Source organism: Leptonotus elevatus, chromosome 2 (assembly GCF_054856555.1).
Source record: "Leptonotus elevatus isolate MCC_2025b chromosome 2, RoL_Lele_1.0, whole genome shotgun sequence".
Classification (NCBI taxonomy): domain Eukaryota; kingdom Metazoa; phylum Chordata; class Actinopteri; order Syngnathiformes; family Syngnathidae; genus Leptonotus; species Leptonotus elevatus.
This window is the reverse complement of record NC_141240.1, coordinates 36852612-36879161: the sequence shown is the minus strand read 5'-3', so window position 1 is coordinate 36879161 and position 26550 is coordinate 36852612. Positions and strand designations below refer to the sequence as shown.

The following is a 26550-nucleotide window of genomic DNA, read 5'->3' as shown; positions in this document are numbered from 1 at the left end:
GCATTGAGCCTGCTCAAGATTCTTAATCAAGGTTTCGCCGTCAAGTTTCTTCTTTGAGGAAAGTTGAATCCAGCCCTGCTCTTACTTAGTATTTTTGCGTAGGAAGACTGTTTTTCCAACCTCTGTGTCTTGTTTATGTTTGGGTCCTAACTTCGCACCTCAAGTGACACGCGTGTGCCACGCCAAAAAAAGACAACTTTTCAAAGACAATATGAGTAAATATTCTGGTTTTATGTATTTATTGAAACAAAGTAGAGCATTTAGTCAATTTGTAAAAAGTAACAAAATATTTGCTATTACACATGAAGTTGAAGAAACATCAAACTGAGGATGGAAGCTGATAAATATACATAAATTGAGTTGGACTGGTGGCAATCATTTGCGTTATGAGTGGTATTGAAAATGTGGCTACTGGAAATTGGACGATCTGATGTGTCAAATGTGTCTAACACCAACATTGAACTTGAGTGAGAAGAAAAACTGAGTGGACGAATAAGGTGCATTTCCCTTTACAAAAATTGTGAAGAGCCGCGAGAGTCGAGTGAGTGTTAACTTCCCAAAAGTGATTTCCACAGCGTGTCCAACCAAATGTTTGGCTGCTATAAAGGAGGATCTGGTTAAAGCAAAAAATAAATACAGTTTACTGATCGGTTGAATAGACATACTATATATATACATACACGCACGCACACACACACACAACATGGACTATTTCACCAATGCAATCAAAACCTTGCCCGTATATATTCAAAACCAGGATATGTATTGTAGACTACGGTAAATGAATAATCTGTATTAATATGGAAAACAGTGTCGGCTATAAAATTGATATATTAACTGATCCACTGTGGTTAAAAAAACAGCTGAACAGACACATAGAGACAGTTTAAGCCTCTGTATCAAAGTGCATTATGGCGGAGGGCTTCTGCAGCACCTGCGGATCGCGCAGGCTTCTGGGACAGCTTAATAAATAGCCCAGCCCCCAAAACCGTCCTCTGTCTGAACCCATTTTTCCTCTACGGACTCACACAAACCAACCAGATCCCTCACGCTCCACGAGTCGAGAGGGGAGAAGTTGGGATTGGGGATGTGAGAGTTGGTTTGGGACCGGGCCCGTGAAAACACATCCATCCATACAACACACAGACATTCTCGTGTCAACGCAGCTACACAACAAACCAGGACCTTGAAGTCAACTATGCCTCAAGTATCACACTTTACTTTTCTCAGAAATTGGGAAGCACGGTCCAATTTTTCACTAATCTCACAAAAACAACATTTTGCGGAATTAATGGCGTTGTTGCGAAGGGCTGAGGACGTTTCCAGCCATTTTAGGCACTTGCAGGAGTTAAAAATCAGCTGGGCCAAAATAAAAACAATCTCAAAATAAATATGATACTCTCAGTTCCTGAAGATGTGATTTATTTGGGGGGAGTCAAGTCTTTTTGAAATGGCATAATTGTTTAACTCTATAAATATAATTTATATAGTTTCTCTCTTCCATTCTCTCTCCGTCTTGGACTCCTTCGCTCCCACAGATGCACTGCCGTCGTCTGCAACTCTGCTCCAGTCTCACTTGCAGACGAATTGGTCTACTATCTTGGTGCAGCGCTTGCACTTGACATAGCAGCACCAGTGGAACTTGCAGTGGCAACGCTCCACTAACTGAGCCTTGAACTGGTCGTAACCGCGACCGCAGCACATCAGCTCGCAGCCATCCATCCCCTCCGAGGTCTTGTTGCAAAGACGACCCACCGTGCCCAGGGAGCCAGTGCTCTGGTTCTTCAGGCAGTAGTCTGGACTGGACTCGATGTAGACCAGGTCGTGGCTTGTGGGGGGGTTGAACTTGTTGTTCATCTGCACCAGCTTGCCACGCGTGTTGAGCTTCATGGCTGCGGCGCTGTCGTACTTCTCCTTCAAGGCGTCGCCCACCTTGCGGAAGTCAGCCAGCTGCAGCCAGCAGGTCTTGAGGCTGCACGAGCCGGAAACGCCGTGGCACTTGCACGACACGTGAGCAAGGTCGGACACAGTCTGATGGGGAAGAGCGAACAGCAACAATGAACCCACAAACAGAAAGCAAATCCAACATGATTCATATTATCTGCTACAGTCCAGGGTTATAAGAGTTGTGCAATTTTCATTACAGTTAGTTTTTATTTCATTTTATTTATTCGTTTTTATTTCATTTTATTTATTTAAAAACAAAAAAACAAAAAAAAACATTATTTGGTACAAAATAATCTCCAAAATTGGGCTATTTGGTACAAAACGATCCCAAAAAATTGGGTAATTTCTTCCTAAATGACAAAATCATTGGGTTATTTTGTACATAATTAGCCCAAAAAAATTGGGTTATTGGCTACAAAATGACTTGCATCATTGGGTTATTTTGTACAAAATGATGCCCAAAAATGTGGTTATTTTGTACAAAGTGACCCAAAACAAAAAAATAAAACAAATGGTTTATTTGGTACAAAATTACCCAAAACATTGGGTTATTTTGTACAAACCTACCCAGAACGTTGGGTCAAATTGACCCAAGTGGCGGGTTGGTTTGACTCAAAAATTTTTCACCCAACTGTTTCTAGGGAAGTTTTTATTTTCAGTCGTTTCAAAAATGCTTCATTTGAGTTTTTATTAGCTTTAGTATTTGTTTTCAAAATTGTGCAATATACTGCTTTTAAAGTCAGATGCATCACAACCTTAAAATCTTAAAGCTAGGAAGGTCTCGCTTTCCATTCCTTTTTTGCCAAGTTGCCAACTTCCAAAGCAGTTTTGTGGCTTGAACTCCTGCTGAGAAGTATTAAACACTGTTGTTAGGCCTGACAAAAAGAGGGAAGCCATTTGAGAAAACTTGAGAGAAAAAAAACACGCAAGATTGTCATTTACGAACGTCATATGTTGATGCTTTTTTATTGGCTGCTGCTAGATGACGTCGCTTATAGGTGACAAAGTTAAAACAACTACAACTCCCAGACAACTGTTCGACCGTGCTGTTGAAATGAATACATTTAAAATCAGCCTCAAGGGCTGAGGAATAAAATTTACAAAGATTAAAACTAATTAATTTTTCACTATAACTAGTTCGTTTTAATCAGTTTTGTAAATATAAACTGTACCTTCAGTTGTCTTTTTTAAAAGCATTTTCATTTTGTTAAATAAAAAGTTATTTCAAGTTTAGTTTGAGTTGTTTTGCCAGTTTTCGCTAGGGATGGGCGAGGACCGATATTTCAAAGTATCGGTACGCTTGACGGCGGCCAACACTAGTCTTGTGCCTGTTCAGAAATTAGAGTAGAAAATTGCCATTAACTTCATGCAATTTTAATTAATTTTAAGGTCCTTCTCTCTTTAAAATGATCTGTCATTGTTTTGGGGGTGAATTTTATGTACAAGTGGTATTGGTGACTATCCAAGAGAAAAGTACTCATATTGATATCGGTCTGAAAAAAGCGGTTATCGAACATCCCTAGATTCCCTGAACTAAACTAACGTTGCTGCAGTCACATACTTGTATATTTTGTTCACGATCCGACAGGTCGTGACCCCGTGCATTTGTGCAACAAAAAAGTACAATGAAACAGTCCACTGTTTGAAACAGAACCGCCGAGATATCTTGGCTCCACGTTTGCTTTGAGGTGGTTTCAAGATGTTCGGGGAGGAAAGTGAAACCCCAGAACTGTCAGAGGGATGCTATCTACCCGTCAGATCTCAGGCCCCGCGGGGGAGAGCAGACAGAGCTGTTGAATGTGATTGACCCGACTTGTCTCACTTCCAGCTTGGCCTTTTTAAAATCACGCAGAAGGCATGTGGATTTAACAAAGCGTTTTTGAATGCGTGTGCGCGCACGTACCCGTCTCCCAGCCTCGTTGTTGTGAAGATTCATCATCAGCCGCGCGCTGTCCTGCGAGCCCTTGGGGTAGCTCTTCTCCCGCTCACGAGCATCCACAAACTCCTTGGAGAATCTGTAGCCATAGTTGAGGTTGTCTCCGCATCCCCCCCACAGCCAGTCCCGCGGCAGGTCTTTAGGCCGAGCGGCCCGGCTGCAGCCGCAGCTGGACAGCTCTCCCTCTCTGCAGGCGCGGCTCACTGCGTTCACGACCCCTGCTGCGCTGACGGCGTAGGTGAAGGCCGTCTCTCGACTGCCTGCGCACAAGCGATGACAACAAAGCTTGTCATTTCATGTAACTACGTTCAATTGACATGGTTTGACCCAGATTTCTATTCAATGTTGATGCAATGTCAGTTATAGCGGAGCACTTGATCAGTTCTGCAGGCTTTTAGTCAAACATGTTGAAAAGTGGAATTTGGTTTGCTATTGCTGGGCTTGAGCCAGGGAGTGGACAGCACCCTCCGGTGACAAAGAATTTGCCCACAAAGCTGAGAGTTTTCCAAAATGTAAAACCACAAGGACTCTTTCACATTGTCTGTCACCAATGACGGGTTCTGGGTTTTCTGCCCACCAACTCCGCCCGACATCATTATTTCCTATAGAGCAGTGGTTCTTAACCTTGGTTAGAGTTGCTGAACCCCACCAGTTTCCTATGCACATTCACCAAACCCTTCTTTTTTATTGAAAATAATAATAATTCTTATTTAAGAAATAGGTATAGGTTTTACTGTGAACAAAATGAACAGGGATAGTACCTTTTCATCAAATCTGGCTCGCTTCAACTTTAATTCAGAAAGTGTTTTGTTCTTATATTCCCCTTCTCCATGCATCTTAAGGAAGTATTCCTTAAGTTTTGCTAAATAGCTAGTTATGCTGGACTAGAATTTTTCAACTCGACATTGCAAATCATGCATTTTGAACGATGACTCCAATCACTCAACTCTACCTCAGAACACACAGGCAGCAGATACAATTAAAACTTCAGCGGCCCCAGAATTGAACCCTGCGGAACACCATAAATTCCATTGTACATGTGAATTTATATTGTACATATTTGGCCGACCACTTTTTCTTTTTTTAAAAATAGTAATAGTGTATGAAAGGATTACAACCATAAAGAAATGGTCACAAGTCGAATACCAAGCACACCGAACTCCCTGAAGCACAGATAGGACAAGAGAGTGTGATCACCTGCAGCCAATGATGGCCAAGCAGGGCGCGTCATCACAAACCACATTAGTTGGATGTGTGTGTTAAGAACCACTGCTATAGAGCACGGAACTCAAAATGCACCTTAGTCCTTCAGAGCTCACCATGATCACCAAAGAGCAAAGCTGTGGCGAGATGTGGACAGGAAAGTATAGAAAATGTCTAATACAAAATGGTACTGCGCATCACGCAGCCTTGCAGCCAAAAAGCAAGTATTGTAATGACAAAAGCAGAGAGAGAAAAAAAAGAACTAGACAAACTGAAAAGATTTGTCAAAGCATGGATGGAAAAACGCGCCCGTAGAAAATCAAACACGAGGCATCAAAAATGACGAGGAGCAGTCCGGGTAAGGACGCCTGTTAGAAAGGTTGAGATCCATCCAGCTGGGATATCCTGGAAGGAGTGCGTTGGAGAAGCGAGGATTTATTACTCAGATGCTTCACTTTTTTAAATTCATCCTTTGAATATTGGCCTCGGTTCAGACTTGTCGACAGACTCAAGTGTCTTCTCCCTTGCCTTTAAACCACCCTGAAGAAAAGCAGCAAGGCGGAGGAGCTGAACCCAACTCCTTCAGTGCTGCTCCGAGCTCGGTTTTAAATCAAAAGTAGTTTCTTAGGACAGCAGGTAGACAGTCAGACCATGAGACCAACATGGAGGGGAGAGCATGTCGATATGCCCTTGAGAGGGCTTAAAAAAAAGAGAGGACGACTGTGAAGGAGCAAGTATGACAATGGAGGATCAGCAACATACACAAAAGGCTACCTAAACCGCACTCATTAAGCCATTACATCTACTAAATATTCACTGTATGTACAGTATATAATATTTGATTCACATCACTGAAGATTTCTGACATGTCAAATGTATATAAGTCAGCCACACCCCCTGCACTACTTTATAGTGCAGTCAAATGTACATTATTCTGCAAAAAATAAACTCTCAAGAAGAACAGACAATTACAAAGTGCTTGAATGGAGTCAAAAGCACCACAAAGTAAATTGTATTCTCCAAAATCGGCAATAATCTAGAGACGTACTGTTCCAAACATGGCCTATTAATGTAAAAACCGTCATGGAAATGACATATCTATAAACGACATTAAAAATAAATACAACCATACATATACATGTGTTAGCCTTTATACGATCAGGACTTTTTTGGGCCGATGACCGATCAGCCAGATAAAAAAAAAATAATCGCAAATTGATTTGATTAGAAGATGGAGCAATACATCTATTTAAACAATTTTTAGATTTGCTCTAGAGTTGACCGCCACCATTCGTGGGTAATAAGGCCTGGCCTGACCCACGAATAGCAAAAAAAACAACATAATTGACGCCAATTGAAATGCACACAGGGAAAATGAATAAACAAAAAAACACAGATAATTGAACATTGAATAAAACGTAATGTCTTATTTTGCAGAGCTGATCAATGACGTCGTTGATCGATCAGGCAAATTAGACATTACAGCCGATCACCAATTTAGCATAAAATTCAATATATCAGCCAATCCCGATCCAGCCAACACATCAGTGTAAATAAAATACATATATATTAGGGGTGTGCATTTCTCCACAAAAGACAATTCATTCACAGGACAGTTCAATTTTGACTCTGTAAGATTACGATTACGACTCTGTAAGATTACGATTCGATTAGGTACAGCTCAGCTCAACATGGTATGATGCACTTTTTTGTTATCATTTTACATACAGTAATTTCTGGACTACAAGCCGCTACTTTTTTCACTTGCATTCAACCCTGCGCCTACTACAAAGGTGCGGCTTATCCATCAGACCACAAGGGGACGCGCTATAAAGGAAGCACAAGAGCGTCAGGCAGAGCAAAACAAACCAAGTGAGCCCAAATACAGCAGGAGAGACAGAACGAGAGCGAGCGACAATTTGCGCCCTCATTATGGAAAATAAAGTAGCGGGAACCCGGTGCGGTAACATTAAAACACCCGTGGCTTACAGTCGGGTGCGGCTTATATGTGTAACAAACTCGAGTATTCCCCAAATTTAGCTATCACGGCTTATAGTCAGGTGCGCCTTGTAGTCCAGAAATTACTGTACATTTGAATATACTTGCCAGTAATGTAAATATGCCATTTTCTTTTAAGATAGATTTTTTCCAATAAAAGACGATTCTATATATATTTCAAAGTGCAATGATTTGATATGATAAACTTGCATGTTTTAAATCAGAAAAAAAAATCAGGTCCAAACCAGTTTTTGCAACACACCTAATATATATACATAAACGTATACAAATATACACATACTGTATAAACACATTTTCTATAGGTTTAGGTAGCTGTAACTTTTTAGTGCCCAAAAACTTACAGTTGGTCCACAAGCAGTGAACAAACGTAGAACTTTCAGAAGTGACAAGCCATCGTACCCGTAAACAGAAGACATACATTCCTCTTGCCATGTCAGACAAAACTAAGAAATATCACCATGCAGCAACACTGCTGACATTACAACAACCGTTTTGCCTGGATTTATTATAATCCATCTGGAAGATTATGATCAATAAAACTTGACGTCAACTTTTTTCCCCCCACCCTTTCCTGAGATGCAGGCACATATCCAAAGAAAACATTTAGTGGTTTTATCCAAGCACGGTTTGTAAAGTTCCGCTAGCTTGAATGAGAGATCAGAACAGCCGCACTTAAGTCAAACACGTACGTCCTCATTTTTTAAACTTGCCTCTCACCCATCAGAGAGAAAAAAATTATAATTTTCTGCTATGTCACATTAAAGTGAACCAAGCACACCGCACGCAGAAAACGTTTGTATAGCCTCCATCCGGCTTACCTATTTGCATGACCCGTCCAAAGACGGACGAGTTGTCCACCGTGCTGCAGTTCCAGCGCCGATGTCGGAACTGGTACTGGCACTCCCTGATGCCCGTCTTGGCGCCTTCGCCGATGTACTGCATGTGGTCCTGGTAGAGCTGGCACAGCTTCTTCTGGCCCTGCGAGAGACCCGCCAACTGGCTGCACAGAGGCTGGGCGCCGATGATGTAGGCCTCCGGGATCAGCAGCGGGTTCATGGCTAAAGACCTGCGTGAAAAACGGGCGGGAGGACACCATGTAGGTCAGGGGTCAGCAACCTTTCCTGTCGCGAGAGCCATGTTAGGCCAAATAAATAATTAAAAATCTGTCTAGAGCCACAAAACATTTGAACATTGTGATGAACGAAGCAGTGTGTTATTGTTTGTCTAATGTAATGAGGGACTAAAAAAGAAAGAAAAAGAAAAATATGCAGCATCCACTACTTTGAGATTCATTTTCTTCTACCTTTCGGCTTCCGTTTTTGGATGATTTTTTTAATACTTCATACATTTTTTGACTTTTCTGCCTTTCTGTTAAATTTCTGACATTTTGGGCAATTTATGGACATATTTTGGACATATTTTCTGCATCTCCTCTCCCTTTCTTTTTTTTTTTAATAGACATTTTTTCCTCCCTTTAATGGAAATTTTATGGTAATTTTCCGCTTTTCCTCTTACTTTTTGGATATTTTGCAGCCACTTTTTGGACATTTTTAAGTATTAAAAAAAAAAAAAAAACTTTATCTACCTTTCACCTCTCTTTTTCCCTTAAACATTTAGAATCTATATTTTGAATATTCAATTCGTCATTTCTAATTTAAAAGATGTGTGCAGTTTGTCACTTTTTTTACTCGCGACTGCCACCTCTGGCCCAAAGCGTAACTGCAGCATCTGTGTCAGGCTCGTTCATGGTGCGCGTGAGAGTACGTGCACCATCTTAAAAGCGACAGCCACAGTTGACAAACGAAAACATGACTTCAATTAAGAAAACCTCCGCCCCTCCCCTCCCCAAAGAAACTGTGGAGTGTGAGGGTCCGCACACTCTACTATAAAGGGAAGATAAAAGCTGATAGGTGCAGTCAGAGTAAAACAGCCAGGGCTCTTCGTACTCATCTGGGCATTGGTGGAGCGTGCATGATGTAGAAAAAGCTTTAATATTACATTTTTTAAACTGCACAATGCTCCTTTAATCAATTCATTTGAAGAATATTTTATCTAAAAAATAATAATAATAATAATAATAAAATATATATATATATATATATATATGGCTTCAATCACGTACCATCCCAAGCAAAACAAGCAAACGAACAAACAAAAAAAGATAATCAACAGCGGATTGTTTTTCTGTCTCTCAGACTTGGAACAATTTGTTTTGTGGCCAAATCCTCGAAACAGCCTTAAATCTTAATGACATTGCATTGAAAAGTTATGCGATAGGCAGGGCCAAGCACGCAAGTGGCGGGGCAGAAAAGAAGTGCACAGTAGGAAAGAAGGAAATGAGGAAGAACAATAAGAAGTTGAGCACTTTTGAGGGTCTAAAACAGTTTAAATAAAGAAAAGATCAACTTGCATGTTGAAGAGCTGGGAGCAGTTCAACTAAAGAGTCAATGTCCCATGACTGAGTGTTTCTTTTTTTCTTTTTACAGCTTTTGGAAGCCTTTCACCCCCCAACAAAAAAAAACAAAAACAAGCAGCATATACATTAGCCCTTTATTGGATTTCTCTACTACTAAAACTTTGCATTCTTTTAAAATAATCCAGCACACTTCTTCTATCTTCCTAAATCTACACTCACACCAGCTTAATCTATGAAGATGAAAGTGCCCCCAGTTTTCTCACACAAGCTGATGTTCCACATTTTCACAGCGCAGCTTGCGAAATAACCATTCAAAGCGGGATATTAAGAAATCGCAGCACAGCTTCGGGCATCTGGTTCCAGGCCACGGGACAATCCCAGCAGCCCATCCCCGAGCCCCTCGAGAGAGACAATTAGCCTCTCGTGTAACTTGATCGAGCGGGGGAACTGCAACGGAACACACGCACGCACACACACGGAAAATAAAGTCCACATAGACGCTATGCAGACATGCTACCCCCCCCCCAAAAATCATTTACCCCTGACGTTCCTTCAAACAGGAAACTCAAGGAGAGTTTCTGCAGGGTCAGCTTGCGAGTCGGCCTGTGACCCAATACTCAACTGGACAGCATCGACGTGAATAAAAACTAGAAGTGCAATGATTAATCGATAACTATTCATTATTAAATTAATCTGTAACTATTTTTGATAATTGATTAATTGTTTAAGTATCTTGTATTTTAATGTAAAATTGTCCAAATGCTCGGAATTTCAGATCCTCAACTGAAAATGTTTTCAGATTTCTGTAATCCTCCATGAAAGATGGGTTATCTTTGGTTTGGATTGGTTTGAACCAAAATAAAACTTTTACTTTGAAAAAAGATTTTCCTCACGTTACAGACCAAACCAGTAACTACATCATAATTTTTTTTATTTTTGTCCACTACCAATTTGAAATAATGTTTTTTAAAATAAAAAAAAAGGGATAGAAATTTAAACATTTTAATCCAATTCATCGATGAATGGAAATTAAATTGACAGATTAATCAATTAATAGTACTGGAATGATTGTTAGTTGTAGCCCTAATACAATACAAAAACTTGAACTTTTTTTTGCTCATTGCAACAAGTTGTCATGGTTGGCCTTTACTTGATCAACTGAAGCAAATTTGCATTTTTTTGAGCCGAAATTTTGGAAACATTCAAAATTTCATGCAGTGACAAATGCAGCAACAAGACACAATTAACGTGTGTATTCACCTGTTGCCATTCAAACAACGGAATAAGTCAGGTTTTCTTGCAAGTACGTATATCAGATCGCCCCAAATTTCAATAGGCTATTTCAATCTTCATCATTTTGGGGACTTCTTTTTTTCTAATGTAAAAAAATATATATGGATGTTTGGTTCAGTAAAGATTGCAAGAAAGAGCATCGCACACAAATAGTTTTCCCTTTATACCCAAATACCCCAAACACATTTAGACTCCACAGTAATTCTACATTTATATAATATTCACAATTTTGTCTTGGTAAAAAAATGGGGGGGGGGGGGTCTTCTGGAAATGTTAATATGCAACGGTGAGCATGTTGTGGGACTTCATATGTGGCCTAAATGAAGCCAAGTAGACTTTTACCCAAAAAACGACTATAGAAAATCAGCAAAATGGGCTTACATGGTTACAAATGTGACAAGTCAAATGCCACACAGCACAGAAAAAAAAAAAAAAAAAAAAAAAAAAGTGAAATACGCACCACCAGGAATTGGCCTCCACCACCACCTGCATGAGGAGTGTGAGGAGTGTGAGCGCGAAGACGCAGTGTCTGGAGTCCAACAAGCTGCCCAGGGGCCAGCAGGCCGGCCGACATGCGCAATCCAGTCTCAACTTCATCGTCACCAAGGGATGACACAGAAACCTGTATACAAACACACAAGTGCAGCAAATAGTTTCAGGGGATGTAAGGTCACACACACGTGTGCTATAGTGTCATAAGTGTGTGAGCAGACTTTTTTTTTTACAGCTGAGGGTGTGAATCACACATGGATGCGGGGGCCAGCAAGGACAAAGGCCATGAAACCTCAGACGATTTACTTGTTACTCACAGAGTTTAGAGAGAGTTCAGCATTCTCATACATGACTAAGATTTCAAGTCATGTGTATGTTGAAAATATTTTTGATTTATATACAGTTGATGCACAAACATGAATGCATTGAAATGAGCTCATAAATGTTTGGATTACAATTAAATTGAACATAAAAGGTGGTTAGATTAATATGAAACGCCCAAAACAGATATGTGCCATTTTAAATAAATTATATATACATTATTAACGTGAAAGTAGCCTATAAAATAGTGAAGTGGGGGCCACGCACGTCGACAGCGATGGTGCTGCGTGAGGCCTGTGATACTCAGCATTTTGTTTTGTTTTTAAATATAGGCCTATATACAACAGGGCAAACTTATGAAGTGAGTGGGGTGAATCGATACATAATCGTGTCAGCCAAAAATCGGGCCGTGAGAGGCTCTAGTTGATCACGTGAGATTTTCTACACGATTAAGACTCCAGCAAATAAGACAAATTAATTTCACCAGCACTCCCTCACGTACAAGCGCGTCTCCACGCCGGATCAAACTTTAGACTGATACTCACATTTTAAATAACAATTGGTGCTTTGATGCCAACACAAATCCCCAAGACTCGCAACAAAGTCACACGTGCTTGCAATTAGGAATTGTTTTTGCAGCCAATCACGTAGGTCGATTTAATTTTAAATTGTAACGAATAATTCTTGCCGTGTATTTTTGCATTTGACGCTCATGCATTTAATTGCACTGGAATTGGCTTGTATAGAATTGGAGGCGCTGCAGGCTTCTGCCGTCGGTGACCCCTCCCGCCCCCTTGGAAAACATTTGACCCCAACAAAAGTGGCCCTGCTCGTTGACCTGTTGACTGATAACTAGCACAGCCATTTGTGGTGCTAAAAGTGGCGTCGAATTGAGCGCATGCACTTCCGTTAGAGGAGCGGTGTCGAAAATGATCAGAGAGACTCGAAGGGACAAGTCGTTTATATTCAGAACAATTATACAAAATTATTCCAAGTTAATTGTGTTCTTACATTTCAAAACTATTTTAAATACCAATTAAGAACGACACAGGGCAAAGTCTATCAGTTTTGTTTTTAATTTCAACTATTTGGATTTGTTTATTTTAAGTGAAGCAATGATGTCTCGTTAATCCCTTAATGAGCCTAATGAAATAAAACCAATAACATTTCAAAAAGTTATTTTTCTCTTGTCTGTTTCTTCCGTGCTGATGTTCAAACCAGGAGAGGGAGCCAATTGCTACGCTTTCATATAGCCTACAGCAGCAGAGAGACAGTAAAAAGCTAATTTAAAAAAAAGTTATATTCAGATTAAATAGCTTTATATTCGTATTTTCTTAATTATAAAGCAAAAAAAATAATCTATAATGACATATTGCACATTTAAAATAAGTGCATTTGTAGGTTATAATAATTAAAGTTGCAGTGACTCAAGAGATGCTGTACACTCACGGAGCTGGAAGATGTAATCCACCTTCTGCAGGCGATGTCAAAGCAATAATCCCAGTGCTATCCCAGGTGGATACTTTATTTCCTTTTTCTTGCTATCCCAATCTGGCTCGAGACAAACTTGACAGTTCTTCAGTTAACACCCCCAAAATAAATCACAAAGTTAAAAAAAAAGAAAAAAAAGTCGATCCTTGCGCCAAGCATCAAAATTTGATCAAAGGCTTTCAATCAATTCAATTGAGCAGGTCTGTCTCAAACAAAAACAATTGTAAAATCGTCACACTTGAAGCGACAAATATCAGTGCCCGTTTTATTTCACTATTTTAACCAGGAGGGGGGAAAAAAAGTCATGTACACAATTTGGGCAGATTGTGCGTGAAGGGCATCCAATAATAAAATAAAAAATAAATAAATCCCAGCCGCGTACGCTTTCAGGTGCGAAAAGATCCACACGTTGCTCCGCGCCACGAGCGACTTCTCAATTCAGCTTCCATTCTTCGCCAGAACGTCTCTTGACAATCCGCGAGTCCAAGCAACCAGTCACCCGCCTTTTGCAACAGTGGGTCAGATCCACACAAAAGTGCTCCAAAAATACCAAATCAAAACTAAGTCCCAAACGGTGCGATTTGGCGCGCGTGCACACTGCCACGAGGGGCAAAAAAACAACAAACAAACAAACAAACAAACAAAAAGCAGACAGCAGCGAGTTGCGAGTTGCGCCGACGATCTCGAGTGTCGTCCTCCCGCGCCGCGTGCGTGTGCTCGAGTGCAGCAGAGTGGAGACGACTTGTGCTCCCCTCTCTTGATTTGTCTCCCTCTCTCACCTGCTCGTGTGGCCTCCGAGTCCTCCCACAATGCGTCGTGGACGCGCGAGGCCTCCTACAGTCGCGCATGCGCAGTCTCTCCCATGCCACAGACAGAAACCCTTGAATTGAATAGGAGAGGGCGGGACAGGCTGTAACAAAACAAAGCTCTCTATTACCTAAGATAAACTTGAAAAAAGCACCTGAGGCTATTAGCTTATCCATTCCAGAGCGGAGCAAGGATTTTCCCCTTCAGCAGATCCAATTTCGTTCTGGCAAAATGGTATCTATGCTTTTACAGGCTGCTCTCATCACCTGAGTCCTCTCCAGGATGGCGGCCTATACTGTAATTATTATTCTATGTTACATGCAGCACAGATCCACAGGCTTACACCTCCGAAATAATTCCGTGAACCTGACGAACCGGTGTCCAAGGTCATCGTGTTTTAATCATTTCACCATCCACGGCATGATGCCGTAAAATGACTTAATGTTGACGGCTATAATATTGCACCATTGTAAAAGCAGATAATGCTAAAATGGGTGGGAAAATAGCTATTCTCAACTAGAATGTGCCCACATAAATAATTGCTGAATCATGGAGGACAATACCAGACTTAATTAAACAAATTAGCCATGTGTAGCCATGGGCATAGCAAAGTATAACTACTCTCATAAGAATCACAATTCCCATTTAGTACGATTCAGAATCGATTTTAAATGTCCCAAAATTGATTTTATTTAAATTATTTTATACTGTCTCCCCTTTGTTTGTGTATGCCTTTATTGGGAGCGCTGTTCATGTTGTACCCAATGTGGCCACTTAGGGGCAGTGTGGTTTCACACGGTCTGATACACTGTTAAGTTGTAGCCACATTAGAGAGTAGAAGGAAAAAGTCACGATCAAGTTATTCCAATAAAAGTTGTTTTTTTTTGCAGCTTGGAGCCGTTCTTTTGAGTGATAAAAGTGCCGCGAGTTGCGCGCTAATTAGCATTAGCGAATCAGGCTGGAGTAGATCATTACAATTCCTTGCACATCTATAAATTGAAGCAAAAATCATCAATCAAATCATTTTAAAACAAAAATCATTTTAAAGCAAAAATCTGTCCTAATCGAAAATAGATTCTGAATCGAATCGCACAAACAAAAATCGGAATCGAATCGAATCGTGAGAAATTCAAAGATTCCCACCCCTTAAAACTAACATTCACAAGAGATGGCTTTGGGTCTTCAGTCATTTAAAGGTGGACCAAACACCCACATTTTTAGAACCAGAGTATGTACATTGTATGTGTCGGCACTAGGCATGGGCCGATACTAGATTCTGACGGTCTGATAACAACTGTGAGCAAAAATATCGCAGTTTCATCACAATTATTTGAAATATTTGAGTTAAAAAAAAATCCATTGACTCAATCTATTTTAACAAACTGGTGAATATTTGGTATAGAAGAAAAGTGTACCATTCCTTTGTTTGAATTCTTATTAAGTCACAGTTTCCCACCTATTTTAAGAAGAAGCCTGTGTGTTGTCCTTGCGTCTAACTAGTACCCGCTGGCACCATTTTTTAAAAACAATGCACATTAATCAAAAGTATAAAAAGGCATCCGTGTTTGTCTCTTTCGTCTTGCTGCCTTCCTCCTCCTGACTGCTCACCCTCCCCTCTCTGTTAGCTTAACTTCCTAGAGGCGGTTCGTATGCGCAACTCTCATGCAGCCAATCATATTGTTCCCTACAGCCAATATTAGCGATCGTTGGAATCCTTGACTTATTAAAACCTCGGTAAACCGCCAATCCGATAATCGGCCCATGCCTAGACGGCACTTGTAAAAAAAACAAACAGTGTACTTTAAATAATACTGCGTTTGTAGAATAAAAATTAAATAGAATAATTAATTAACATGTTGGGTGAAATTATGGTAATTATGGTTAATTGAAGACTCTAAATTGCCCAAACTTAGTAAGGCTTTGGGATATGCAGATTTGGGTAATTTAAGCAGCGTATGTCATTCCTAGTCCTCGGGGAACACTATCCAGCCTACTTTCCATGTCTCCCTTCACCAACGCAGGTGAGGTATGTGGTCAGGCTTTTCCAGAGCTTGCTGATGAGCTGATCATTGGAATCAAGACCAAGGGCTGTGCAATTAATCAAAATTCAATTATAATTTCAATTATTGCATTCCACAATTACAAAATTGGCATAATCGTGAACAAAAATAAAAGATTATTAATACTAATTTTGAGTTGTTTAAATGTATATATTTGTACCTTAATTATTATTATTTTTAAATAACTAATGTAATAAATCTTGTTTGGTCCAAAAGAAACTATAATTATAGTGTTTCAAATAAATGTATTTGTCTCAATATTTTTGACGTTAAAACATTTTCTTGTTTTGTACCAAAAAACAAATGATCATCCTAATCGTGATTCCAATTATTACCAAATTAATCGTGATTAACATTTTCTCCATAATCAAACAGCCCTAGAATCACCTGTGTTGGAATAGGGAGACATGGAAAACAGCCTGGATAGTGTTCCCCGACGACCAGGTTTGAGAAACACCGAATTAGTGGAACCCAGAGTTAAGTAAACATGGTGAAGCTGCATTTACTTGGTATGCTGCACACAAATGGAATCAGGCGCCAACAAAAGCCCCGCTAAGTGTACAGTAAATGCTTTTAAATCCAGGTGAAAAATGTTGCCTTTTCCAGCTCCTTTGATTGAGGTCTTTCTAAATATTTTTAAATCTTGTTTTTTCCTTTTAATTATTTTATTTAAAAAAAAAACTTATTTCTTTACTTTTAATTTTTTTTAAACAGTTTTATCTTAATGTCTTTTGCTGTGTAAATGTGAGTGTAAATGGTTGTTGGTCTCTATGTGCTTTGTGCTCGACTGACGATGAGTCCAGGATGAACCCGCCTCTCGTAGCCTCCAGCTCGTCCGCCACCCTAATGAGACGGAGCGGTATAGAAAATTGGATGGATCTCATTTCATTGCGCAGGTGTGCCTAATAAAGTATGTGAGCGCTTAACAGTATATTTACAGTAAGAATTTGGGAAAGGAAGTTTGTCTCACACGTTATATAGTCTAGTTTTTGTACATCAGCTGTTGGCAAGCTTCGCGTGCCAAGGTACATCCAGCTGGTCTTCCCAAACATGCTCAGCCACATTTGTGATCCCGCCCCTCACAGTGTCCCAGCAAGTACCCGCCCTCCTCTATCACCTCCACCACCACCACCACCACCACCCCCATGTTCTGCGAGGAAGAAACATCTGGCTGAATTTATGAGAGCGGGAGAGAACTGGTAGACCATGAAAAGTGGGAAAAACTTCAAGAGTCTATTGTTGAAAGCGCCATTAGCGGCGGGGGAAACTTTAATCTTGTGAAAATAGCCATTGTTGCACTCCATTTGACCACCAAACACTGTCAATGGCAACGTTATTGACATTATTTCACATAAAAGACACCTCGGAGTTGCTGTGAAAGCAAAAGTTTATTAAAACAACAGGAAACACGCTGACCACTGCAAAACACTGGAACAAGTCAAGGGTGAATTCCGTGCCCCCCCCCCCCCAACATTCAGAGTCATAGTAAAAATAGAACTAAACCACACACACACACACACACACATATGCAGTATTAAAAAACACACACATTTTTTGTTCCAATGGAGCAAACAGAATAATCAAAACCAAGATTTTTAGAAACCAAAGTCGTTATTTTGTGCTTTTACAGTTGTAAGCGACAATCAAAATTTTAAATCCAATTGTGACTATATTTTTTTATCTATTGTTTATGTAATATTTGGAAGGGTGTTTAGATCAAAAGGTGGCAGTAGGAAGATTCATTTCTTGTCCATGTTTGTGAGTCACTGTACAGTATTTGAGAACTTAAAAGTTGCTTCTTGATGAATATTATGCACTGCATGAAAAAAACCCAAATAGTACATCACTTGTCAAAACCAAAAATAGTGGCACTCGGATATGAAATTAATGTAAAAAAAACCCAAAACAGAACAGAAAACATGATTTTGTTTCATCAAACAAATACACGGCAGGCTTTATATTATTTGTAATCTGATCCTTGCTGATTCAAGCGACACTCAAACGGATGTGACTTTCAGCCTCTTCATTAGAAAAGTCCACCAAATCATGTCAGTTTGTAGTTTAGCTTAAGATCACGAAAGATTCTGCTCCGGTCTAATGTCAGAAGAAGAATGCGTCTGCAAACAGGTGTGTCTCCATTGGCACAGTACATAGAGAAGGTCTTGGTGGATTGGAGGGTTTGAGGTCCACGTTGTGAGGTCCAACATTTAGTGGCAGAAGTAAACAAACTCCTGTCACAAGTCCAGTTGCACCAAAGCCTTTTAGGTATTTCCACTGGCTTGGCTACATTCGTATGAAAAGTAGCGGGGGGGGGGGGGGGGTGGCTCAATTGTCAGCTGATTGAAAGCCACAACTCAAAATGGAATATGTGACCCTGCCCGCAGTTCCCCACCCCAAGCAAAAATTGAGAGCTATAAAGGCAAGTCCAACATTGTTGACTGCCCCCCCCCCCCACCCCCCTCCCATGAGAGTCATGGCATCCGTCAGCAAAGAAGAAGACAACATATTCAGAGCTTCTCAGAAGTGGCGAGTCCTGAAATGCACGTACATCTGGCGACTGGCGGCGATCATGACGTTGCGGTAATCGGCTCGTGCCGCTGAAGCTCCTGAACCTCTCGAGGATACCATGACTGTTGACAGAAACAGGATGAAAAAGTATCCGTGTCAGGGGTCATATACCAAGATGAAAAATAAACAACAACAAAAGATAGATGAAGCGCCAAATTCGGCACTGGTATGAAGATTCATCATCCAGCTTGTTTTTCTTTGAATGGCAATTTGTCATTTCTTGAAATGTTACAAAAACATTGCTTGGTAGTGGACAAATAAAAGCTCAGCGTCTCCTATCAGGTTTTCCATTTCTCTACCGTTTTGTTCCTAAACGTCTGGCGAGCCTCCAGAGCTCCTTAAGAATGTTCGAAACGCGGTTGGCAGCAGACCAAACATTAAGTGCTCATTAATAAAAATAAAAAAAAAAGGAGGAAAGAAACTGGATTTGGAATGTGTGTGTGTTATTCAAGCAGCACAGTAATAAGAAACAACTCACTACTTTCCTGAGGGTTGTTTAAAAAAAAAAGAAGTGATGTATGTCTATCCCGCAGGCCCCCAAATTGACTCCATTATTGTGAAGTCTCACACATATGAATGTTGCTGACCAGCAAAACAAATAGATAACGTAGAGATGACATAAGATGATGATCATCATGATACAAACAAATCTTAAAGGGGTCGTCTCTGCTATGTGAAAGACACTTATGTCCATTTTTGTCTTTTTTCTTCCTTTTTTTTTACATTTTTGGGATGAAAGTGAATGCAGACATCCTAAGAACGTAAAAATGTAAAAAAAAAAAAAAAAAGGAAAAAAAATGGACATAAGTGTTTAACTGATCATATGGAATGTGTTCAGCTCTTCAGTGCTACTCACACTCTGATTGGCTGTTGGATGCCCATTCCTTACAACCAGGAGTAAATAAACAGGCAGTGCAATTCAAGTGCCATCATTTGTTATGCAACAAAGTGTGTGTGTGAAAACCATAATGTGAGTTTATCTAAATTTGTGACTCGAGTTTCTCTGCTGTCGTCTGCACTTAAGTTAATCATTTGAGGGTGGCGGGCGGCATAGAATCAATAAATATGGCCCCTGGCAGACCATAATAGAGAGCGCGAGTTGCCTGTTGATGTGCTCAAAGAACGCTCCTCTTTCTTCTCTGTCAACACCTCTCCATCACCACACACAGCAGACATTCACTACGTCAACTCATGCCAGCGTTCGCATTCACGATCAGAAACCATGTTGATGTTCCTGATTTTTTTTTTCAACATTTTTGAATATTTCATTTATTTAACTGACTTTTTTTTAAGCGTAAAAGCAGTGATAATTTCGTCGACTAAAAATTTTCTTCATAATTTGACACAAAAAAATTCAGACAAAATGAAGCAAAAACTAAAATAGAAGCCATTTATTGAGACTAGAACGATAACTAAAATTAACCGACAATTTCATCAACGACTGAAACGAAAATGAAAACAACACAATGACGAAAATTCACACAATCCAATCAGTAGGAATAAAACTCAGAAACTGTTCAGTGTTCACCGCACTTTAATGTTCAAACATGTTTACATTCATTGTGCAGCTGCAAAATTAATCTCAAGCAATTATGCACTTTTTTTTTTTAATTTAGGTGAAAACCAAGTTATATTATTGTCAGTTTAACATGGTTCATTGAAACAATAAAGACACCGCTGTATTAAATGTGTCTTGCGTGTTAAACTACAGTTACAAATAGGTGTGTTATAATTTTCTGTTTAAAAGTTGAAATGTATGCTGAAGGAAAACATCAACAAAATTGCTCTTTATCTTTGTTGATTAAAATTTGATTAAAACTAAAATGCAATCAGATGACTAAATTATGACTAAAACTAAATTAAAATTTATTTTCAAAATTAACACTGCATAAAAGTCCTATTTGTGGTAGAGACTTTTTTTAAATAGTAATAGTAGCAATTCAAGAATTTTATTTTGGTAAGAAAAAGAAGGAGTTTTTTTTTTCCGCCCCCGTATTAATTCTAATGACCGTCATTTAGATACAGATTATACAGAGCTATTCACAGGCTGGCCCGGTGCCGATGTCATGCAAATAGTTTGTGTCCTACTGTATTCCGTTTGGATTAATTTATTTATTTATTGTGGTCTGTAAAAATAAAGACAAAAGAATAACTCAACTCAACTTTAGTATAAAGCCGTATTTAAAAACAAAGTGTTCAAGTGTACACAGAGCTGTAAACGGAGTAAAAACAAAATCATGCAATCACGGCAGGTAAAACAAAATAAATTAATAAATATTACTTGGTAGTAATCAGTAGCGCTTCAACACCATCTGTCGAGCATGTACACAATCATGAACCCATGTTACATAGATGACGGTAATGCAGTCATGAAATAAAATGAAACACAAACGACAACACAAACTTCACGTGATTCATTAATATTATTAACTAGCAAGCCTAGCATACTAGCCTAAACTAGCAAAAACAAACAAACAAACAAACAAAGATGATTTAATGATACGAGTGTTTTGAGTTATGACCATGGTCACAGAACAAATTAAACTCTTATCTCAAGACAGCTTGTCCATGGGCACTTTATCACCAAATGTTGCTTTGAATGCAAGTTGTGATTGAGACTGTCATTTAACAATACGGTATGCTTATTGTGGTGGGAGTTGTTTGTAACAGTGCGCAGTGTACTTGAGAAATTTTGAGAAGAAGTTCCAACTTTGTGGATCACCTTCATTAGCTTTGAGGAGAGGAAGACTATCAAATGCGACTAGCATAATTGGTTCAGAAAAAGAGCGGACGAAAAAAAAAAGATCAAGGTAGACTGGGTGAGGAAATGATTCATGATACAGTAAACCATAATGTCAAGGGAACCATGTTAAGCCTTTCGTCGACGAAGCAGGAAAAACAATTTGAGGCTAATGAGAGATAGAATGAAATCAAAATACTGTAAATGCAAAGAGAAAGTTGAAACACAACCAGGGTGGCTACACTGGAAGAAGTGTCTGTCTGTTTCTCCTTGGTGAGGTCATACGCGAACAGGCAGTTCTCATTTGCTCATGCAACTGGCTTGCTTTGACAGCACGGTGATAAAATATCAGTGAGAGAGAGAGATGAACAAGTTCTACTTTCTTATCCTCGCACTAAAACAAAAGATTATATGAGTTTAGAAAAACAGAATACATCTTATAAGCGCAAAGAAATAAATTTTTTCGAACATGCTCAATACTGATTACAAGGATGTCAACCTCTCCACCAGAGAGACACATCACCTAAATTTCACATGCACAGCTATGCGGTTGGAAATGTTCTGCCTCGCTTCATGATCGCTCAATCCTGTTCTTTCAAAATGAAAAGTGTGGCAGCTTCCTCGTCGGCCTCAGAGTCCAATCAGCCATTCCTATCTTCTACTCCCCGACTAACACGCATCCACCTCCACAATCCTCCAGTCTCACAATGTTTGATGCTGCGATCAAACAGGGTGAACACTTTCTCAAATGAATAGCCGTTTATACTTTCTACAGAGAAACGAGAATGACTCCCTCGTCTGAATGTGGCAAACATTAAAAAGATGGACGTATATTTGAAATGCTGTGTTGTACCTAACACCTTTGTGCTAATTAAACAATTGTTCAAATGAACTATCAACTACTGTTGACACGTCTCCCTGAACTTGTATTTGCAAATGCTCAATGACCACCACTCATTTTTATTGACGTTAGCAGCTTTAGCACAAACTACATTACAATTGTAGGGGCACCATTGAGCAAAATGAACCGAATATTTGTTACGAGCTAACTTATAATGGCATCGTTACTCCTAGAGCTGCACGGTGTTGGAAAAACATGTGATATGTGTGTTGAATACTGCGATATATATTATTGTGATATTTACATGTCCCTAAAGAAATGACATTCTTATCTAACAAAAGAAATACATATCATGAGGCAAAATAAACGCATATAATTCCATATGAAAGAATGCATGTGCCACTGTTGCAGTCCTAAGATAGTGTGTGGCAGGCAGCCCTTGGGGGGCGCGATACGATGCCAGGGGGAGGGGGCGCATGTCACCCCAGGTAAGATGTTTTTTTTTCTTCTTTTTTTTTTTTTACATACAAGAATAAAGTGTAATTGCACATCCACTACAGTAGGTGGCAGCGGCGCTTATTGTCAGGGTGCGCAGGGAGTATGAACAATGTTCATAAAACTGTTCAGCAGAATTATCCTTTTTTTGTTTTCTTTAAGGTTGATTAGGATACAACAATTTGATCGACAAATGTTACTATTTAGAGTTGCGGCAGAGAGTTGAGAGGCAAAAAATATTTTGTTCTTCCTTGGGTGGGGGCGTAACAGAAAATAATTAAAAAGCACTGTATTTTCGCAAAGATGATATTTTTACGATACACTTTGCAGCCCGAGTTACGACAAACATCACCTTTATGATGTCACAGATGCCCATGAATAATATGAAATGATAAATGTGGAAAATAATAACGCTATCTTGTCCATGCTAACATGAAACCCTTTTTAAAAATAAGACCAATAATATGTCATCCCAGGAAGAGAGTGAGTGCATCTCCTCGGAAACAAAAGCCTCAAGAGTTTACTATTGCTATATTTTTTTTATTTCTCATTTTCCTACCCTTTCTTTTTTTTTTCTTCCTGACTTTTACAACTTCCTCCGAGATGGGGCTGCAGCTCTAACCCAAACAAAACTCAATTTTTTAGTTATTGGCCCTCATGGCATGTAATGGAGAATCAAGCTAATTATCCCTACAGCTGTTTTCACTTGCTTTTTATGTAAGCAATACCTGGCTGATCCAGAGAGCAACAGTGAGGCCCTTCTTAGCGCTCCAGGCCTCCAGGCTGGCTGGAATTAGTGTGCAAAATGCCAGATTTGCGTCCTCCCCCCAATGTTGCCCATATGTACCCCAGCACCCATCTCGCAGCATACAGCCTTTTCTAACTATAGCCAGCCCGACACACACCCTTAACATCAAAATCTTGCTTTTGACCTCTTCATACACCCCTCACATTCCCCTTTTGATGTTCAAGAAAGTGACTGTTCAATCATTAAAATGGACTTGTATGACAAGTGCTCATTTTCTTCCACTTAGTCGCTATTAAGACCCTTATTAATGAAGGAGGTGAGTGAGGATGTGGCTCGGACTAAATTGGAACCATCTCCTGCTGTCATAGAACGGGGAAGAAAACGCAAGCGCGGATGGGAAAAGAGAGGATAGAGACAGAGTGGTAAAGGCAGAAAGTGTCATTTCTACGACAATTCCTCACTGACTAATTACATAATTTCTTTCATCTGAGCAAACGTGCAAGAGGAAAGCAAGAGTGAGTAAGCTTCAGATATGTCAGACTGCGAGGTGCTGACGACTGTAAATGCTTTCGAGGGTTGGACAATGGCTGCCATGAAGACAATCGGCAGAACGCCCACTTTTCTATAGTCATTAAATCCTTTATGAACGCAAACATCTGTTCGGTTCACATACCACTAGACTGTTGATGAGAAAGTGCAGTGTCCTCAAAAAGCAGAGGCAGGTCATAACGCAATCAATGTCAAAGTCGATACAAAACGGTGCACTTTGAGTCAAAATTCAACATGTATGCAAGTATACAGTATGTATATTCAAAGAATATAACCGATTAGAAAAGCAATTTAAAATAATGAAAGAAAAATATAGGCGGGTCTCGGCAACATGGCGTAAAGTCCTGTGAATAACACGCACACGGGTATAATACGACATCCCGCCCCCACCCAAAAAAACAATCACCCCTTAAATGCAATTTTTCTGTACTCCGATTTGCTGGTATCCTTTATTGTCAAAATGATTTACACGATTGAATAAAGATTGAAAACTTGCCAATAAAGTGTCAATGCTGTTGAATCCAGGTGCAAAACTGATCCTTTCCTAGCCCAACTATTTAGGTATTTCAAAGTATGTTTAAAGTCATGTTTTGAAAAAAAACAAACTATTTTAGTAATTTTGCACTCTAAAAACAGTTGAGTGAAAAAATAACCCAATTATGGGTCAAAAATGGACCGATCCTATACTTGAGTCTATTTGACCCAACTTTGAGTCATGAAAAGAGGGGTTTTAGTGTAAAACAACTCATAAATATTGGTCAAATCCTTTAGTTGGGTTAAAAAATTGGGTCATTTTGGATGAAACAACCCAGAAAGTTGGGTCAAATTGACCCATAAAGTGGATCGGTCCATTTTTGGTCCAAAATGGACTATATGCCACGGACTTCTGACTTTTACACATCAGCGTCGTTTTCGGTCACTGCTGGTCGCGTTCCAACACTCGCACCCCCATCCCCGCGCCCCCGAACCGCACACTCCCGCTCATCGGCGGGAGGCTGTCTCGGCTAACTGAAATGCTTCGGACACTGAGACAGTCACTACACACTCGCAGCCTCGCACCCGTTGACGGGAACGCGCAACCGGGGGGCACAAAGGCGGAAGCGCAAGTACTGGGACGCGGCCCACACGTCGCAAACCGGAAACAGAAACAATGTTGATGGGTGAAAACCCGGAAGTCGAAAGTCCCGCCTCCTCCGTGGCATATAGTCCATTGGGTAAATTTTGACCAAACTGTTTTTACAGTGTATGTGAGGGAGATGTCTACCCTCCTTCACTGAAAAGGTGTGATTGGAGCACTCGCATGGAGGCGCTCCCATGTGAGTGTAGGCCAGGTGCACCTCATTCCCATTGATTGGACTCTCCCAAGTGGCAGCCAGGGGAGGGGAAATGGGATACTCCTCCTTTTGTGAGGCAATGCTTATTTGAAAACTGCTAATGTTATGTTCTTACAAAATTACATTGACCACCCCTTTGTACTGCCTACGTATTCGTAAATGTCTAAACAATGTGGGAGGAAAATAAACCCTTGTATAACACATCCCCTTAATTTGGAATTAAAAAACAAAAACAAGTTTTTTAAAAATCTTAGATACATATAAACAGAGAGAACAAACTCCCCCTTTACCTTTTTCTGTCTCTAATCCTGTGAGGAATGATGGAGGCCTGCATGGAATGGTGGGGTGCTTCGCAGCCAAGGTGTGTCAAAGTAGTAATGATACAGGTGGAATTCACAGAACCAGTTCCTAATGGAGGGTTTTCGGTTTTATACATTTTGCACACACAGATGTAAACCTCCCTGAGCATGTCTTTGCATCATGCAGTCCAACGCTTGAAGACAAAATGCATGCAAACCAAGAGTGTATACTAAAAACACGTATGCACACGACAAAGGCAAACTATATGCACCAGACAGGAAGACAGAAAAAGTGTTATTCACAGGACATATTCATTTATTGTTGAAAATGCCCCGAAGCAGATAATAAATAGTATAGTGTTCATACAGGTCCTAAATACAGGTTTGTGCAACGACAATAAAAGGTGCTAAAAGGTGCATGGAATTCTATCTCTTCACTCCCAGATTCCTCTCTCCTCCTCGCCCACTCTGTCTCTTGATTCCTCTCTTACAAGTTCATCTCGGTCTAATCTCTCATTCACTCTTATAAGCTTCTAATCATAGGATTCCTTTGCTCGCCCAATCTTGTGTTCTGAGCGCATTTTAAGTGCTAGTCTTTACATTAATGAGCGAGACGTCAGGAACTCTACCAGCTGAAGTCAAAGACAATGTCAGAGGGTGCCTGAAGGGTTGTACCGTTTTTACTGTACATTGGATCAATTTCACAATCACAACAGTGGAAGTAACTTTAGACATCAGGTGACAGGAAATTGAAAACGTCGCTGCTTGAACTCCATTTACAGTCACAGGTGCCATACGCTGGCCAGGCAAGAAGTGGGATCTTTTAAGCTTCTAGGAATTGTGTACAGATCCTTGCAACATGGCATGATGTAAGGTAATGGTTGTGGATAGATTGATCAGGTAATGGTCATGATCAGGTATATGTGCACTAACGATGTCAACAAAAATTTCCCTACGCTCATTGTCCGCCACCATGGCCACTCACAAGTAT

General features: G+C 40.0%; 2 protein-coding genes across 5 annotated transcripts in view; both read right to left on the bottom strand.

The window, feature by feature from the left end:
• Positions 1 to 212: 212 nt before the first annotated feature.
• Positions 213 to 13891, bottom strand: LOC147179837 (protein Wnt-5a-like). Its single transcript, XM_086067911.1, has 5 exons — positions 13077 to 13891; positions 11275 to 11436; positions 7924 to 8171; positions 3851 to 4143; positions 213 to 2031 (listed from the first exon to the last, which is right to left on the bottom strand). Exons 2-5 carry the CDS (start codon positions 11409 to 11411, stop codon positions 1573 to 1575), a joined length of 1137 nt encoding a protein of 378 aa, XP_085924037.1. The 5' UTR covers positions 11412 to 11436; positions 13077 to 13891; the 3' UTR covers positions 213 to 1572.
• Positions 13892 to 17508: 3617 nt separating this feature from the next.
• LOC147179836 (ERC protein 2-like) overlaps positions 17509 to 26550 on the bottom strand; it is a 158483-nt gene continuing 149441 nt past the window's right edge. For all 4 annotated transcript variants that reach the window (XM_086068277.1, XM_086068278.1, XM_086068280.1 and 1 more), the window contains one exon: positions 17509 to 18615. The gene's annotated coding sequence lies outside the window, so the exon portion shown is untranslated. The remainder of the gene's footprint in view (positions 18616 to 26550) is intronic.